At 52.0% G+C, this 16,644-nt stretch overlaps 6 protein-coding genes across 6 annotated transcripts; 1 reads left to right on the top strand and 5 right to left on the bottom strand.

Moving 5' to 3' along the window:
* Positions 1-138: 138 nt before the first annotated feature.
* Positions 139-1,209, top strand: N7473_008125 (CCDC174 family protein; the record flags this gene model as incomplete). The annotated part of the gene is made up of 1 exon (XM_057154065.1): positions 139-1,209. The coding sequence occupies one exon, from the start codon at positions 139-141 to the stop codon at positions 1,207-1,209; it is 1,071 nt and encodes a 356-aa protein (XP_057008403.1).
* Positions 1,210-2,259: 1,050 nt separating this feature from the next.
* N7473_008124 (putative DUF221 domain protein) lies at positions 2,260-5,183 on the bottom strand (the record flags this gene model as incomplete). The annotated part of the gene is made up of 2 exons (XM_057154064.1): positions 2,260-5,031; positions 5,088-5,183. 2 exons carry the CDS (start codon positions 5,181-5,183, stop codon positions 2,260-2,262), a joined length of 2,868 nt encoding a protein of 955 aa, XP_057008402.1.
* A 1,826-nt stretch (positions 5,184-7,009) lies between these two features.
* On the bottom strand, positions 7,010-8,264 carry N7473_008123 (fructose-bisphosphate aldolase FBA1; the record flags this gene model as incomplete). The annotated part of the gene is made up of 3 exons (XM_057154063.1): positions 7,010-7,570; positions 7,634-8,047; positions 8,157-8,264. 3 exons carry the CDS (start codon positions 8,262-8,264, stop codon positions 7,010-7,012), a joined length of 1,083 nt encoding a protein of 360 aa, XP_057008401.1.
* Positions 8,265-9,763: 1,499 nt separating this feature from the next.
* N7473_008122 (putative ubiquitin C-terminal hydrolase) lies at positions 9,764-11,941 on the bottom strand (the record flags this gene model as incomplete). The annotated part of the gene is made up of 1 exon (XM_057154062.1): positions 9,764-11,941. One exon carries the CDS (start codon positions 11,939-11,941, stop codon positions 9,764-9,766), a length of 2,178 nt encoding a protein of 725 aa, XP_057008400.1.
* A 984-nt stretch (positions 11,942-12,925) lies between these two features.
* Positions 12,926-14,487, bottom strand: lys1 (saccharopine dehydrogenase (NAD+, L-lysine-forming); the record flags this gene model as incomplete). Its single annotated transcript, XM_057154061.1, has 8 exons — positions 12,926-13,211; positions 13,272-13,373; positions 13,430-13,472; positions 13,535-13,631; positions 13,685-14,128; positions 14,201-14,217; positions 14,277-14,357; positions 14,427-14,487. 8 exons carry the CDS (start codon positions 14,485-14,487, stop codon positions 12,926-12,928), a joined length of 1,131 nt encoding a protein of 376 aa, XP_057008399.1.
* A 504-nt stretch (positions 14,488-14,991) lies between these two features.
* Positions 14,992-15,862, bottom strand: N7473_008120 (uncharacterized protein; the record flags this gene model as incomplete). Its single annotated transcript, XM_057154060.1, has 2 exons — positions 14,992-15,671; positions 15,817-15,862. The coding sequence occupies 2 exons, from the start codon at positions 15,860-15,862 to the stop codon at positions 14,992-14,994; spliced, it is 726 nt and encodes a 241-aa protein (XP_057008398.1).
* Positions 15,863-16,644: the final 782 nt, after the last annotated feature.

Here is a 16,644-nt window from a genome sequence, read left to right as displayed (position 1 = left end):
GAGTCAGCCATTGCAGCCTGTGAAACCAGGCCACAATTCTTATCGTAATCGCTATCGCTATCAAGTCCGGAGATCGCGCTTCACTCCGTCTTTCTCCAACCATCTTTCCAACTCTTGCGGAGCCGCGAAAGCTTCATCATGGCTCCGGAACAGTCTTCACTGTACGGGAAACCCCGTGCAAAGGCTTCAAAAACTCAAGAGATCACCTCATCGTCCAACCTCGCCTTCAACAGCCAACTTTCCTCACTTATCGCCCAGAGCTCTAGCACCACCTCTCACGGACGCCCACGACCATCCAAGACCTCCAAAAGCGACATTTTCGGGAAGCAAAACAAAGGTGCCACCAAGCGTGCCGCCGCCGATCTTGAGGAAGACGATCACCATGTTTCCAATCAAGTCCACAAGAAGAGCAAGGACATTGGCGCCATCGATGACGCCACCCTGAATCGATCCAAGCAACGGATGGCCAAGAAAGTGCGCATGTACGAGGACATGAAGAAGGGATTACATCTCATTGGTGAAGATAGTGATGATGACCTCAAAGACGACTACGTATCACGATTGCGACGCAAAGAGAAAGTAGGACTGGTCGACTTCGATACCAAATGGGCGGATGAGGAGCGCAAGAAGAAAGCTGGCTCCGGGGAAGAATATGAGGAGGACGAAGACGACGAAAATGCATCGATAGTTTCCTACGAAGACGAGTTTGGTCGAACACGCCATGGCACCAGGTTCGAGGCTGCAAGGGCAGCCGTCATCAAAGAGGAAGAAGAGAACCGAGGTCGAGCTACAGAGGAACGCTGGCGACCTTCACGACCGAAGAACCTGATCTACGGCGAGGCCATCCAATCCGAAGCTTTCAATCCCGAGGCGACCATCGCGGCGCAAATGGCCCGCCTCGCAGCCCAGCGAGACCTTTCCCCCGAGCCAGAGTATCTACACTACGATGCGGATGGTGAAGTGCGAAATCGCGGAACGGGCTTCTATGCGTTCTCCCGCGATGAAGAGGAAAGAAAGAAGCAAATGGAGGCGCTGAAGAAAATTCGCGAGGATACCCAGCAGCAGCGAGAGAAATTGGCGGCCAGAGCGGCACAGCGACAGGCTGCTCTTGAAGATCGACGACGACAGATTCAGGAGCTGCGGAAGATACGACTTGCAGAGAAGTCTACGGAAACTTTGGCGACCCCGCCACCGATCAGTGATCACTGAGGACGACGTCGCATTTATCACTCTATTTATCGATACCCCAGTTAATGCATTATCGGCCTAATGTTTATGACAACGAATTAATTTTACCTTGCTTAGCAAGATGCATGTCCAACTTGAGCTGTGTTTTGGAGATACCTTGCTATGGGGCTATAGTTGCGGGGGATGTAGAAATAAGCCATCCAAAACGGGCTGCCACTCCATGTAAGCTTAGCCAGGTCAGCTGTACTGCCTGTGGGGTTTATTGGCCTAGCCTATCCCTGGAGTTTTGGTCCCTCTTCTCTAACATGTGTAGACAGGATAATGTCTGGCAATTTTGATGCTCCCCTCCGTTCACCCTCTTGTCACTACTCCATCCACCCACCGTAGACGTCAGAGGGATAGATATACAGCCCTAACACGATAATGAGGTATCTAAGTTGACATTAGCCCATCATTTTCGGCCATCTCTAATATGTAACGGTAACATACAATGCAAGGGCCATACAGCCTTTCATGTAGTGAAATATTCCATCTTTGATCATGAATGCGATTCAGAGTGTTGTGTCGATTGGTGAGGTTCAGAAAGAGAGTTATTGAGGAGTCTGTTCTAAGATCAGCCTTATACTTGACGAATTGAGTTCATGGACCGTGTCGCTCTTTGCAGTTTCCTTATTTACTGTAAATAGAAAGGTTGGAGAGTCCAAGATCCTTGGTATCATTATCTTCTTCTCCAGCTGAGGGAACTATACATCGTCGTATACTGAGAGTCGAATTAAGTCTTCCAGGCATCAACTTAACTTCTACGTCTCGTCCAAGCTCCAAATTCATTCAATGAAATCATTTTTGTACATTTTATTGTAGGTTGTTATATAAAAGTTCGTGATATCGTATCCAGCAGATGTATATACAGTAGAGCAGCAGCCAGGCCCCTCCAACGCCGAGGCAGCAACTCAAGATCCAATAATAATAATAAATGATTGCCATCGCCAAAATAAACAAGACCGAAAGAATATATGCACACAGAGAGAGATGATTTTCACAAAGATAAGACACGCCGGTATCGTAGAGCTTCTACCGCCCTCCCCGATACGATTCGTACGAAGTCTGATACGGATCATCGTCCTGATGAACAGGACCATATCCGCCCGTTCGCCAGCGGTCCAACGGATTCGTGTCCACCTGTCCCGGCGTCTGTGCATGACTGAGAAGTCGATTCTCAAGCTCATCAGACTGATAAGCTCCATTCCCGCTATCCCCCCTTGAAAGCGGGACGCGGAATGCAGGGTGGATATGCGCTTGCTCTGGGTCTTGGTATCCCTCATTTACCTTCAATCCCGGCAAAGAAGGCAAAGACGGAGCGGGTGAGGAAGCGCGCGATGAAGAAGGTGACCATTCGCCGCCGAGCATGCTGCGTGGTGTCTGCGAGCGCTCCGTCATCAAATCCTCCGGTCGACCGTAGATGCCGCCGCCGAATTCGTCGCGGAAGTCGGCGCGGTCCTTGAAGTAGGAGAAGTCCAGGTGTGCTTCTGGGACGACTTCGAAGGGAGCGGGCTCGGCGGCTTTGCCGGGTTGGGAGGGGAGCATGGGGTTCATGGCTATGTCGGAGTATTCGTTGTTCATGTCGCCCTGGTCTAGGCGGCCCTGGTAGATTTCTTTCAGGGCTTCGGCGGCCTTGGCGTGGACCATGGGAGTCATGAGGGGTTTGTAGAGGGCTGGGTGGCCGAATTTGGAATTCAGGCGATCGGCGGCCTTTTTGCTTAGCTTTGCTCCTCCGCCGATGGCCTCGGCGTCGGTGAGGTTGGCGCGGTTGTAGTACATGATATCGTCATCGAAGGTCTTCATGCAGTAGAACTTGAAGCCTAGCATCAACAATGGCAAGGGGATGATGCAGTACACCATTGTCCAGGTACCCTGGACCTTTGCGACGAGTGCGACGATGACATTGGCGAGAATGCTTGCAAAGACAAGTCGATTGAATAGAGCGCGCCAAAAGGCTCCTGCGGACTCGTTCTTGGTCACGAACACGTACATCAACAAGTACTTCTTCAGCATGGCATCGACACCAAAGTAGAGCGCAGTCACGGGTAGCACGATGGGCTGAAGGGTGGCGAAGCACAATGCAACGGTTGCGTAGAAGAGGAAGTAATTGTAGTAGCTGGCGTAGTCGAACGACGGCGGAGCAGTCCACTCAATCGATTGACGAGGCGTGGGTGCAAGGAATGTCTTAGCAAACCAAACCCAGGCCAAACTGATCATCTGGACAAGATCGATGGTGGCTCCCAGATTGCGCTGCAGGATATAAGTCACCCAGAAGGGCGAGACAGTGCACAAAGCACTCATCAACTTGTAGTACAGATTACTGTCAACAATAGCCTGCCAAGCGCCCTCGTCGGTGTTCGTCTTGTCAATCACGGCGGAAACAAAAGCCCAAGCAGCAGAGAACAACGAGAAAACGACCAAATTATTGAACACGAAGAACGCATACAACTGGCCCAAGACGTGTCGCTCGCGGGAAGTCTTGGTCTTGCTTCCACTTTGGATGGAAAGGCGTCGGAAGATAATAGGCAACACCAGGTAGACCAGTGAAGTAATCGCAGGAGAGGCAATACCCTGGACCGCAGCCCAAACCTTGGGATCAGCCGAGAGCGAAGTTTGGAATTTTGGCCAAACGGCGCCCAGATTGTTCAAGTTTGACAAGAAAACCGCAATAAGGGCGTTGGGAACAATCCACACCAGAGTCAGTGCAGTGACCCAAATCACATTGAGGAAACGCTTCCACTTGCGCGCCTTCTTGGACAAGGGCAAGTTCTCCCAAATCAGATCACTCGGTCGAGGTGCGAGAGCAATGGTGGTGCCCTTGGGATGCTTCTTTCGGGCAGTCCAGGCCACAGCGTGCGCGTGCTCGATGTTCTCCCAACTAGCAAAACCATATGGCATCGCATTACGGCGGTCGATAGAGGCACGACCGTGCTTGATTTCTTCCTCTAGAACGCGGATGCGCACTGTCAGGTAGTCAATCGCATCTACTTTGCCATTGGGATGCTTTCTCCGCTGGCTTTTAGGCGGGCGCATGGTGGGCCGCTTCGCAGGCAACTGGTCCGGCCGCTTGAGGTACTTGGCGAGCACAGATTCCAATTCCCGGACATGTTCCTCGTGCTCTTTGATGATGACGGGCAAGTCACGCACATTACGGCCAATCGCAGCCCGAGGCAGGGCAGCCGTGGGATTGACTTCATCGGTGATGCGCAAAATGCCTTCGTCGGTACGATCCGCAGGAGGAATATCGGTCACCATCAGGGTTCGCGCGTGCAGACTCCGCTGATACTCGGAGCTCTGAAAGTACTGTCGTCGGAGATCCCTCACAGCCTTGTAATTCCTCCACAAGAAAAATGCAAGAATGATATCGAAGCAGTAGGCGCACACGACTTGGCTCCAGATCGCGGTTGGATTTGATACATAGAGCGGAGTCATCTTGCTCAACGCCGTCACTGTGAAAGATTGCTGGACTTTACTCTGCGAGATGTTGACGGGGACTAAGATCAGCAATCCAATGATGCTGATGAAGATGAAGATGTTGCGACACATCTTGGTGAAGCGCAGGAAGATGGCAGCGTCCAGTCCGACAGTCTCGATGAGTTGCGGTTCGCGGGTATTGATCACGGGCTTGACCCAGGAGAAAAAGCCCTTACCCACCGGGGGCGGAGCGTGTTTGCGGTCGGCATGCTTGACTTTGGGTGCATAAACGACGTTGTGACGGGGTCGGAAGAGGGAGAAGAGTAAGGCGAGGAGGACGGAAATGCCGATGGAGGTGCCTAGCGAGGCCCAAATAGCGCTGACTTGGAACTGTTGATCTATGTGGTTAGTAAAGATCAATTCTGTATGCGACCATTGCAACGTACCTGGGAGTAGAAGGGATTGGAGATCAGCGAGAGAAACTTGTCAGTCCCCGACTCTTCGGCCCTCGGCCATAAGCTCTGGTGCAGATCCAAATCCATCACGTCCCGCCAGAAGAGATCACAGGAAAAACGAATGACAAGTCGACATGAAGGTGGACGAGTAGTAGTCGAGCGGAGATTGAAGCGACCGACAAAGATACAGAGCGGAGGAGATTGAACAAGAAAGAAACGACACCGAGCAAGAGAGAAAAAGCGGAGTTGATGACGGAAAAACGAAGGAAGATCAACGGACAGCGATGTGAGACAAGCAAGTCCAAGAATGAAAGAAAAGTGGGTTCGGGGAGGGGTCCAGTACAGTCCAGACTGGTTTAGCTCGGTTATAATTAGAAGAGACAGTAGCTGATCGATAGTCGATAGTCCATACAAATGATACCCTCTCGGCGGTCTTGCCGATCCGTGGCCGTTAACCGAAGTAAAATCCAATGCAACCGTTGACCTCGCCAAAATAGTGTCAGCAGTTCAGTTAGTCCCCTGTGGACTTGAATAGCCGAATGTTTGTCAACAGACTCAACACTGTGTACCCTCCAGCACAATGTGTACCTGGTGGCGGTATCGACACGTTTGGTCTTCCCCTCTAAGACCCATTCCCCATCATCTCATTGGCCAACAGACTCAGGGTGACTCGCAATGATCCAATCAGAAGCCTTGCGGGGACAAGTCTGGAACATTTGTAACAAAAAGGTTCCCGCAATGATCCACGGTCACGCTGGCACACGTTAGACAATGTGGACAATGTGTGGACAGAGTGGAGGACCAGCGTAAGGATGCACACGCCAGTTCGTGGGCCACGAGATGACGAGAGACATGAGTGGACTAGTAGTGGAGGAGGACTCCGTACATACTCCGTACTCGATGAGGGAAGTTGAGTTGTGTGTGTGTTTCCTGAAATGCCACTGACGACATGATGCCAAGGGCCTAATATGTAAGGTGTCGATCCGAGGGAACAATGTCTATCATACCTCAGGCACTCTGGCAGACCGCTAAGGCCACTATTCCGGATAGAGCACCTGACAAAGTCACATGGCTCTCTTAAGAAGTTAGTCGAGACTCGTGCATCTAAATACGAACAATTCATGCAACCATCAGAGAGTCAGTTCAAGAAAAGCTCTCCTCACCCCCATGAATCGAACCGGTAACCTTCTCCTCCCCTATATACTTTGTGTTGTTACTTCGTCGCCATCCACAGACACCGACAAATATCACCACTCCCCAGTGGCACCTAATACAGCCCTTTACACCCTCCTAACACCGTTCAAAAGGTTATTAAAGATTCAAACTACTATTTTAAAAGGGCATCAAATAAATATCACAGTTAGAACAATAAAATTACAAAACATCTCCAAAAAAAAAAGAACTCCCCCCGCCTAGGGGTGTGCCCGGTCGTCCTTGGAGCTTGAAGCGTCAACACTGGCCCAGTATATTTTCTTCTTTTGTCTGCCCTTCCTCCAGGGCACACCTATGGTTCACCAATTTATGGTGGATACCAACTACGCCATCGGAGGTGGGGGGGGGGGGGGGGGGGTTGATTGCTTGACCTGGAAGATGGTCATAAACGCTGTTTGATGCTCGATGTGCCTTGGTCACTCCTTTACCTTAACACCTTTTACCTCTACAGATAAGAACAATGAAGGAAGAGTTTTTTTTTTCTGTTTCCAACGGGTTCAAGCCCGTAATATGGACATTTCATTTCATTACAACGTGTCGAAATACATCGCTACATACAACCGGTACGCCCGACGTCCCCTGGCGTGCGCGCCCACTTTTTCGGCAGCATGGAATGATTCAATCAAGAGAATTGGGTAATAAGGTCATCGCTTCCCTTCACAAAAGCCAAAGAAGGAATAGCATAGGTGGTATCAACGAATTTAAAGCTGGTTGGAGGTGTTGAAGTCCTCAAGAGCAACCTGGGTACGCTTGCTCATGACCTTCTCACCCTCACGGACCCAGACACGGGGGTCGAAGTACTTCTTGTTAGGCTTGTCCTCACCATCGGGGTTACCGACGGTGGTCAGGAGGTAGTCCTTCTTGCTGAGGACGTAGTCACGGACACCGGAGAGGTAGGCGTACTGCATGTCAGTGTCGACGTTGACCTTGACAACACCGTAGCTGATGGCCTCCTTGTACTCCTCCTTGGAGGAGCCGGAGCCACCGTGGAAGACGAAGAAGACGGGCTTGTCCTTGTTGGACTTGATCTGCTCCTTGACGTAGGCCTGGTGCTTGGAGAGGAGCTCGGGGTGCAGGCGGACGTTGCCGGGCTTGTAGACACCGTGGACGTTACCGAAACCAGCGGCGATGGAGAAGTAGGGGGAGATGGGGGCAAGAGCCTGCTGGATGGCGAGGATGTCCTCGGGCTGGGTGTAGAGAGAGTTGTTGTCGACGTCCTCGTTGTTGACACCGTCCTCCTCACCACCGGTGATACCGATCTCCTATGGTAGTGCATTAGCATATGTTCATTCCGGTCAATTGCAACGGGTATTGAAAAAACTTACCATCTCGAGCCACTGCTTCATGGGGGCAGCACGCTTGAGGTAAGCAGCGGTGGTAGAGATGTTCCACTCAACGGGCTCCTCGGACAGATCGATCATGTGGGAAGAGAAGAGGGGCTCGCCGTGGAGCTTGAAGTAGCGCTCATCCTCATCCATCATGCCGTCGAGCCAGGGGAGGAGCTTCTTGGCGCAGTGGTCGGTGTGGAGAACAACGGGAACGCCGTAGGTAGGGGCAATGGCGCGGATGTAGTGAGCAGCGGCGATGGCACCGGCAATGGAGGCAGCCTGGCCCTCATTGCTAACACCCTTACCGGCGAAGAAAGCAGCACCACCCTGGGAAACCTGCAGGGCAATGGGGGACTTTTGGTCGCGAGCGGCCTCGAGAGCAGCGACGACGGTGGAAGAGGAGGTGACGTTCTGGAATGCGTATGAGCTTCTGGTGCTGCTGATGCTGATTGTGGTGATGACGATGGTGGTGGTGGGGAGGACGACAACCATCGTCATCCCAGAGAGAGAGATCACTTACAATGGCGGGGATAGCGAACTGCTTCTCCTGGGCGTACTCGAAGAGACGGAGGACATCGTCACCGACGATGACGCCGGACTTGCGGCTGAGAACTTCAGTGACACCCATATTGAATGATGTTGATAGTAACGTGGATTAAAATTGGAAAGTAGAGTTGGAGATGGACCTGAGAGAAGAGAAGAAAAGGAGAAGGAGGTCAGTTTTCCAAATTAAAAGAATATAAGCTCTGGGCTTTACCGGAAGACGAAAGCGGGCAGGGTTAAATAATTAAAATCGAATGCATGAATCGAGGGGCAGACAAATCAGGAGGGGCAAATTGGAATATGGAGGGGCAGAATCGTCATCGGTGAGGCACTTGGGTATACCTTGGAACAGCACTGCTAAGGGAGGGGACTGGGCAATTGGATGATTGGAGTTTAACTGGATGATGGACTGGGTTCAACTAACTCACCGGTCGGTGGAGCTTTGGGTCCTGTGGAAACGGGCAGACGGACTGAGGTCACGATGAAATCAGCGGGAGTGATGATCTAATGCACTTTTTGGTGGTTTCTTCAAGAGAGAGACGAAAGAGGGGTCTAAGGAAGTATATGTAGTGGCAGGTTACAAGTCCCCAGAGTCCACTCCAGCTCTCTCCTCTCCGACTCTCTCCGTGATAGCCCGATGCTCCTTGCCGTTCGGCTCTAAATAATAACACAAGTCCAACTGTGAAACGGGACTCGAATCTTCGAACCTTTCGCAAAAGCTCCCGCTGGCGGGGTATTTCCACCCAACCCGACCACATTCTTCGGGAAGCAACAGAGTATCTAGCGGTCCAGCAACCAGCAATTCTTCGAGGGATTCGATGGTATATAGTATCCGGAAAAACTACCTCGAGCTTGATAGCTATCCTAGCACCAATCCCGATCGACCTCTGCACTGCAAAGAATTGATCCAGGCTCCTCCCGTCTTCTCCGTAATTTGTTCGTCCGCCAGCGGGGTGCCGAGGAATTCGAGGCCATTCGCCGTGCTTCGCTTCAACACGGGCGCGTTTGGAATCCTCCGGTTTACGGTACGGTGGATGCTGGAGGTCTAGATGTTCAACTCTTAAAGGGATTCAAGATCCCTTTCTGGGACGGGGACTACTAACTCCAGCGAAGTAGTTCAAATCGTCTATAGTCAGCTACTATACTACCATCTCCAAGTACATCGGAGAGCTTCGTTTCCCGCCTACAGCGGTTGTTCCTCAAGGAAATCTCTTAGTCACGGAGTGGCACATGACATGATGCCCCCACTTCTATCGAGTGCAACCGGATGTGCATCAGCCAGCAAAGTATGTATGACAAACTTGTTCATGGGATTGGGGTGCTAGAACGATTTTCTCCAAGAGATCATGCAACTGAGTGTACACATGCCTTTACCAGTACATACATACCTCAATTCATGACCAACCAGTACATTCACCACACAAGCAATTCCTCTATGAGCGCCAACCATATATCAACAAATGGCCCTTTGCAGCATATCGCTTTTCTACCCAACTCATCCCCCTATACACAAGAATTTCCAAGAGTTTATGTACTTGACAGGGTCATCTACAACGAGAAAAAAAAAACAACAGAAACTGCAAATCACAGCCGCCCAACGGCAGCCGCACGGCTCGAATCAGCCCGCTCCATCTCGTAGAAGAGCAGATAAACTTCCTTTTGCATGCCCAGCACGTCCGAAGTCTTGCACTCCTTGACCTTCTCATCCGAGATCCGCCACCAGCGATCATTCGGCTGGCGTCGGCGTCGAAGCCGTGAGCTCACGCCCGAGATGGCTTCCCCCGAGGATCGAGGGATAGTACGTGATGGACGGGGAGCAGATGAGGTACTGAATCGCCCTTGGTCCGGAGTTGGGCTATGGTTGCTGTCTGATCCGGAGGTGGGTTGAGGCGTGGAGGACCGGGAGTTGGTACTGTGGATAGAGCGGCGAGAGCTGGAGGTTGCCGGACGGGGCATGGGAGGGGTCAATTGTGAGACCGGGGATACATTTGATAGGGAGGTGGATGAGGGCGTTGATGAGAGATTGCTGCTTTCGCCTTCCACGTCGATATCTGGGGTACTTCGGGGCGCGAGTTGGGGACTAGGAGCCACCGATGGGGTCTCGCTCGCAACGCGGCTCTGGGCATAGGAACTGAAGGCCTCGGGGGTCGAGAATGGTGCGTAAAGATGATTGCGTCGGAAGGACTCGTAGTGACCACTGTGATGGCTGCCCTTGTGACATACGATTGCGAGCAGCTTGTACCATGTCTGGTTCAAGATTCCACCCAAGGGTAGCCGTTCAGGGAATGATACCTTGGCCGCATTCTTAGTGGAACTATTGCGGTCATAGATCGAGCGCGAAAGGTGAATCGCAATGACCTTTGGGAAGGACACGATGCGCATGTGGCGGGCAATCTTTCGCTTCGGCGCGAGGTCTGCTGGTGGCATCACAATGCCTTCTAGCTCACTCTCGGGGTCCGACTCCAATGCCTCTTGGATACGCGCGATTTCCCCGTCAAGTCGGTCTTTTTCATTTTGAGAATAGGCTCGGGATTTCTCTTGCGTCTTGAGTTCAATCGCGTGTTGCAGACGGCACCGGTCGCATCGAAAGTCATCAATGTACTCGGTCTTCAAAAGACCGTCAAAACACGAATTGAGCGTAGCAGAGCTCTTCTGTGGCACCTGCAGAGTCAGGTTGACGAAAGCCGTCTGATTCGGCTTATACTGATATTGGCAATGCTGGCACACGATCTGCGATTCCAACTTGCCCTCGAACGGGAATCCAGCTTCACTGTCAATTTCTTTCAACTTGTTGTCGATAATTGCAGGCAGACCGTTGGATGATCCGTCGTCAATGCGGACTTCCACCGAGGCCGCATTTTCATCCACCGAGGCCTCCACAGCCGTGCCCGAGCCAGCCGGTGTGGCAATGGGACCGAGCGCGCGTTGCCTGGCGCGCACTCCAGCATGATACTCATCACATAGCCGCTCCAGGACGATTTGGAGAAATTCCTGCGCATCTTGTTGGTTGCGGCTGATGCGCGTGCGGAACGCGAACTCCAATGCCTGGATAAAACCGCGCGCCGAGATGATCTTCTTATAAATCGGGCGCTCGTTCAACCGGTCCAGCATCTCCTTCAATGCCCGTGTAATAATGCCCTGCTGCAGCTCCCGCAATTTATCCGGCCGCTCAGCGCGCGATAGCTCATCCGGGCTCGGCACCGCGTTGTAGATCTCTGGGCCGTCCAGATCGCGCCGGTGTAGCTCGCGGATCAAATACACTCGAAGGTCTCCCAGACCTGCCAGAGCCTGCAGCACCGAATTGATGAAGCAATCATTGGCCAGGTTTGACAATCCCACAATGCTCTTTTTCCGGTTACTGTCGCTGGACTCGTCCCCATCGATTGTGTAATTCGGGCCGAAGACATAGAATAAAGCGACGGCGGCGAGTGAGGCCCCGGCCGCGTAGGCCGCAACCGTGCTCGGCTTTTCCTGCATTGGAATTGCTGTGGGCGAGGTGCGGAGGGGGAGGAAGAGGCTCGTGGTGTAGGTGATGTTCTCGAGGCAGGTCAGCTCAGCGTATTCAGCGCCCCATTCTCGGATTGGTTGTGAAAGTGGCGAGGAAAGGCGCCCGATAGATCGATATGAGAAGTGAGGAGAGGCGGTAAGTGATTCCTGATGCCTTCCGCTAGAGTATCGTGGCTCAGCACCAGTCGTGAAGAATTCTGCTAGTTGGAGCGGGTTTCGGCTGGGGAAGAGGGGAGAGTGGACCGAAGGGTTCATGCGGAGAAAGAGAATGGGGAACGCAATCGCCTGAAGAACGCAACAGTGTCCTCCGGTGGAATTTCGCAGAGCCAAACGGGGCAAACTCCGACCGGTCAATTCAGCGAATTTCGACACCGACACAGCAATATGCAGAGACGGACAGAGAGACAGCCAGAGCCTACTGGTTCATGTCCTGCTAGGCTGCGCTCTTCGGGCTGTTTGGAATTGGGGTTCCCTCGCCCAATGGTAAGGACAGAGGCCGGGGCATTTTCTTGGGCCAAGACGCCGTTGCATTAAGTCATCTCCCCGCGACGGATCCTCCGGATGTCCGTGGGAGATGAGAGACCCCGCATTGCGCTCGATAGGGCGACACCCCAAGGAGACGGTTGCGGTTACGCCGAGTGGTCTGGAAGACTGGAAGGAAGGGTTGGTATCGGGTAAAATGCGGGAGAAGTTGTGGAGGGGCTTCGATCTGGTGCTTTGTACCTGTTGGTGTTGTCTAGCGATAGCCACCACCAATGGTGTGTTGAAAATAGCATATCCGTACAACAGTTTGCAGATTGCATATTTCAAAGGAAAAATGGATGAGATGAAAGAGTGAGCGGGAGAATTCCCAATGCTTTAAATACAATATTTTCTGGTTCTGAATATTGATTCGAACCAAGTACCTTGTCCTACACTACGTGCTATAAGAGTGCATATGACTCCCAGCTGGGCCCAACAGGACAACACCCGGTGATGTTACTTTATCTACCGTATAACAATAAGATTATAGATACAATCCATTGACTGCCGAATTTCAAAGGAAATACAAATAACCTCTGGGATAATTTCATATGGATCGCGGCAACAGGCATGGTATTCTCGAAACATACTATGTGGACATGCAACAACTTTTATAGCATTCCCTGCTTCTCGTTTTCAATTCAAATCCAAATTCTATCAATGTGCCATCAAGTCATATCTCTTAATATTACCACTCATTACAATTGAACCGCCTATCTAAGGGCGCAGCGAAGCGGGCAGAGTAGCAACCTTCTCGTTGAACAGGGCCTCAGCATCGGTCCAAACACGGGCAGTGCTGCGGTCCTTGAGCTGCAAGAGACTGGGCAGAAGAGCCTGGCTGAACTGCTCGGAGCTCTCACGGGGGAGCAGAGAGGGCAGGTGGTCAATGCTGATGACGCTCAGAGGAGGGCCCTGGGTGTCAGCGGGCAGCTTGACGGGCACGGTAGGCTTATCGAAGGTGGTGGTGATGTCGTAGATGGGGATAGGGTTGTGAGGGTTGGTGCTGTTTGAATTTTGTTAGTAGTGATTTCCGTGAGCACCGCCGGATATGAGAATAACTTACGTGTCGGCGCTAACGTCGCAGACGACGGAGAGAGCCCGCTTGGGAGAGGACAGGGTCTCGACGTTGACGAAGGGAGCGATAGGAGAGCTCAAGTAGATGCAGCTGGAGGGCAATATTAGTTACCACAGTAAAAGTCAAATTAATATGGAGGTACTGACTTGACGAAGATGTCGCTCTCGATAATCTCATTGAAGGGACCACCTACGGGTATCAGTCAGTCAACAAGCCCTTTCTAGATATGTTTGGTTGCAAAAAAAACTCACCCTTGGCGGTCTCGGCCATATCCCACTGGATGATGTTGGACTCGGGAACACCAACATCCTTAGCCAACTGAACAGCACCCTTGCCACAGCGTCCCAGCTAAAAAATATCTATAAGCGCACGCCCCTGATAGAGTATAAGGAAGTACTCACCGCTCCAATGACAAGGATGGTAGGGTAGTGACCAGCAATCTTCTTACCAGCCTCAACGCTCTCCTTCACGGAAGCAATGAGGAGGTCCTGGTTGGCATAAGGAACCTCACCGGGGAGGGGCTCACCCTCGGGGTGAGTCAATTGCCAGGCCCAGTTCTTGATAGCCAGAGCAGAGCCAGCATAGCCAGCGGAGAAACCGAAGGCAGCAACACGGCGACCAGACTCGTCGGTGAGGAACTCCAGGTCCAGCAGGAGACCCTTACCACGAGGCCAGCGGCTCAGAACATTCTCCCAGCCACCCTGCTGCTTGAAGCAATGGGCAAAAGTGACGTGGACATGCTCCAGAGGGAAATCATCCTCGGGCAGCTCCTTGAGACCCAGGATAACGGCATCCTTGGGCGCATCCTTGACCCATGAGCCCTCCTCAACAAGGGGGGCTCCAATCTAATGCCATTGACGGTTGTTAGGACCTCTGTGGATCTTTATAGGAAGGTAAGAGGGCGAGAGCGGGCAAACCTTGGCGAACTCGTCATCTATCAAGAATCTGTTAGTCCCATTTCTGTACAATTCTTATTCGGAGGAATGAACAAACCATCAAAGATACGCTGGGTAGACCGCTCAACAGTCACATCATATCCAGCATCGATCAATGCCTTGCAGGTGGTCGGGGTCACTGCGAATCACAAGCTATGAGTCAACCTCACCGTTCAATTAATGTGGGGGAGGGGCAGTCGGCACTTACAAGCAGACCGAGCCTCTGCGGGCTTGGTCTCAGCACGCAGCCAAATCTTCTGTCCAGCCATTGTGATTGTAGGGGAATTGGAGGTCAATGGAATAAAAAGATAAAACTAGGGAAAGCAAAGCAGCTGGGAATGATATTCTATCACCAATGACACACACCCTGATAGCGGGGGTGGTTGTTCCGTTCCGGGGCAAAATGAGTCAGCCCCCGATGATCGGCCCCGCTTGAGCACATCGGGTGATTTAGGGCATTGCATGAAGTATAAGTAGTGAATACGAAATACTGTTGGTACAGATAATTGCATCGAGTTGATGGGGCCTGTTAACAATTGAGAGGGGAGACATATCCGGAAAAACATTTTATCTACTGAGTAGTCTAGGCAGTCGTGTAAGAAATATTTTTGATTAACCTAATAGTCATCAGATAACCTTGAAGAATTTCCGGTGCATCATAGCGTTTGCATTGCAACCAGCATATTCAAATCAGGAACCTTTGCGGTGCAACCAATGAAACCCAGTTACAGACAGAGATAAGACTGGAGCATAACCTGCACTTCCCTCAATCCTTAGGTATCCTTGGTGCGGCTACGAGTGCGACTGCCGGGTCCATCGGTCGGGATGATCTTCTTCACAGCCTCTTTGATCTTCTCCTTCTTGGAGGGGACAGCCTTCTTTGGTTCCTCGGGGGCCGCAGCTGCAGGAGCTGTAGTTGTGCTGGTTGGAGCAGGTGCAGTACCATTGGTGTCCTTGGTGGGCTCCTGTTCTGTCTTTTGCTTCTTGCTCTCAGGCCCATCAACCTTCTCAGCGGTAGGCTCAGGTGCAGGTGGCTTTCCTTCAGCAGGCGCTTGAGTCACCATAGAATCAAGGTCACGCTTCTCACCAATTTGTGGCTCTTGCGTGGTTGGCTTTGGAGCTTCCTCCGCGGGCTGAGTGGGTTCCTCGGCAGGCTTTGGCGCTTCTGTGACAGGCGGTGGGACTACCGTTGCGGGCTCTGGGGCTTGATGACCTACTACCGTGACTTCGGGCTCAGAAGCTGCAACGGAGCGGCCTAGCGGGTGATTTGAGGTCGGGCCATTGGGACCATGCGTGCTCTGCACGGGCTTGGGAGCTTCCGGGAGCTCGATCCCAGTGCCGAGATGGGCTTTCTCGGCTTCAACAGACTCGGTATCCGTCTGACAAGTGTTCAACACATTGTGAATTGGCTGAGGGGGCTCGCTGATTTTCGGAGGCGCTGGCGCGACAGCAGCTGGATCTTAGTCAGCATATATAGTTGGCAGACAAGAAAGTAGCGGGTGTTGGTGTGCTCTCATCCGGATGGATGGGCGAAGCTGGACAAGTACAAAGAGTCCAATTCACCTGCGAGGGTACCGTGATAGCTCCCTAGAACATACCTGGTGCTGGGGGAGCGTTCTTTTCTGGAAAGCCCTCGGTGGCCATAGTGAATCGATGATGTCAGACAAGGGCACGTGCTTTTCAAAGCTGGAGGGTTCACGAGGGAGGAATGGGATCGCAAAGGGAATGCGACTGCTGTTCAGACTAGATAGAGGATTTACTAGAGAAGGCAGAATGAATGGAATGAAGTTGATTGAATTCGAGGGAGGTTCGAGGTGTGAGGTTGCGCGGTGACGTTTACTAAGAGCAGCTGGTCACGCTAACCCCATTCATCCACAAACTGGACCGATTCGCCCCCCTCTGCAACCCTCCTCTCCAGCTTGCAGTGGCTGGCTGTCACACGATGGAGAAATCCCCTCAAACCTCAACCAAAAACCCCCCATTCGCGGTTGCCCTACAAATTTCCGTTTCCCTCCACATTGAGTAGCCCCGAGCCGCTGGAAAGCGGGCTCGGGGCACCCAGCATTATGTAAGCAATGCCAAGACCGGGCGCCGATTATGTACTCAGATCTTAATAATGGAAAGCCTCGGTGGAGTAATGCGGAGTACCTGATGCGAATATCGTCATCGCACCGCCGTTCTCCGAGAAGTAGGGGAAATCCCAGGCACTGATCGTCGTTCTTGGGCCTCTTCGTGTTTCGAAAAGAGTGGTAATACTGGATTTTGTTCCCAATAATATGTGAAGAGACGTAGACCTGCCGAGGGGTGAGGCAAGACCAATGCTGCCTAGAAGATAAATAATCCAAAAAAGTCTGATGTGCCGAGATGTATGTTGGCAAACGACCGATTCAAGACCTAGATATAAATGGATGTTGAAAGTGGCAAGA

This window comes from Penicillium subrubescens, assembly GCF_028828155.1.
Source record: "Penicillium subrubescens strain IBT 31985 chromosome Unknown utg000005l_segment0_segment0, whole genome shotgun sequence".
In the NCBI taxonomy this organism is placed as follows: Eukaryota; Fungi; Ascomycota; class Eurotiomycetes; order Eurotiales; family Aspergillaceae; genus Penicillium; species Penicillium subrubescens.
The sequence above is the reverse complement of the archived record's forward strand: the minus strand, read 5'-3'. Positions and strand labels throughout refer to the sequence as shown.